The sequence below is a fragment of the Penaeus monodon genome, chromosome 28, assembly GCF_015228065.2.
Source record: "Penaeus monodon isolate SGIC_2016 chromosome 28, NSTDA_Pmon_1, whole genome shotgun sequence".
Classification (NCBI taxonomy): domain Eukaryota; kingdom Metazoa; phylum Arthropoda; class Malacostraca; order Decapoda; family Penaeidae; genus Penaeus; species Penaeus monodon.
Window position 1 is genome coordinate 20014470 of NC_051413.1, and position 379 is coordinate 20014848.

General features: G+C 66.8%; 1 protein-coding gene across 1 annotated transcript in view; it reads left to right on the forward strand.

Moving 5' to 3' along the window:
* Positions 1–379, forward strand: part of LOC119591414 (dipeptidase 1-like) — a gene marked incomplete at both ends in the record, with an annotated part of 94984 nt that overhangs the window by 30182 nt on the left and 64423 nt on the right. Inside the window, 1 exon segment of the mRNA XM_037940156.1 lies at positions 3–78. Coding sequence (XP_037796084.1) covers positions 3–78 — 76 coding nt within the window.

Below are 379 nucleotides of genomic sequence, written 5' to 3' on the forward strand. Positions count from 1 at the left end.
AGGGCGGAGTGCGCCAGGGCTCGAGAGACGGACCTGGAGGACCCGAACTCGCCCCGAGGACTCACGCACTTCGGAAAGGTAAGTCACTCTGCGTTTTGGAGTTGGGGAAGGGGACGGGCGAGCGGGAGTGGGGAGTGGGGGGGGAGGACGGAGAGTGGGGCGGGGGAAGAGGGAAGGCTGGAAGGAGAGTGGGAGGGCGTGGGGGTGGGGTGCAAGGAGAGTGGGAGGAAGTGGGGGTGGGGTGGAAGGAGAGTGGGAGGGAGTGGGGGTGGAGTGGAAGGAGAGTGGGAGGGAGTGGGGGTGGGATGGAAGGAGAGGAGGGAAGGGTGGAAGGGGAGTGGGAGGGAGTGGGGGTGGCAGAGGAAGGAGAGGAGGATAG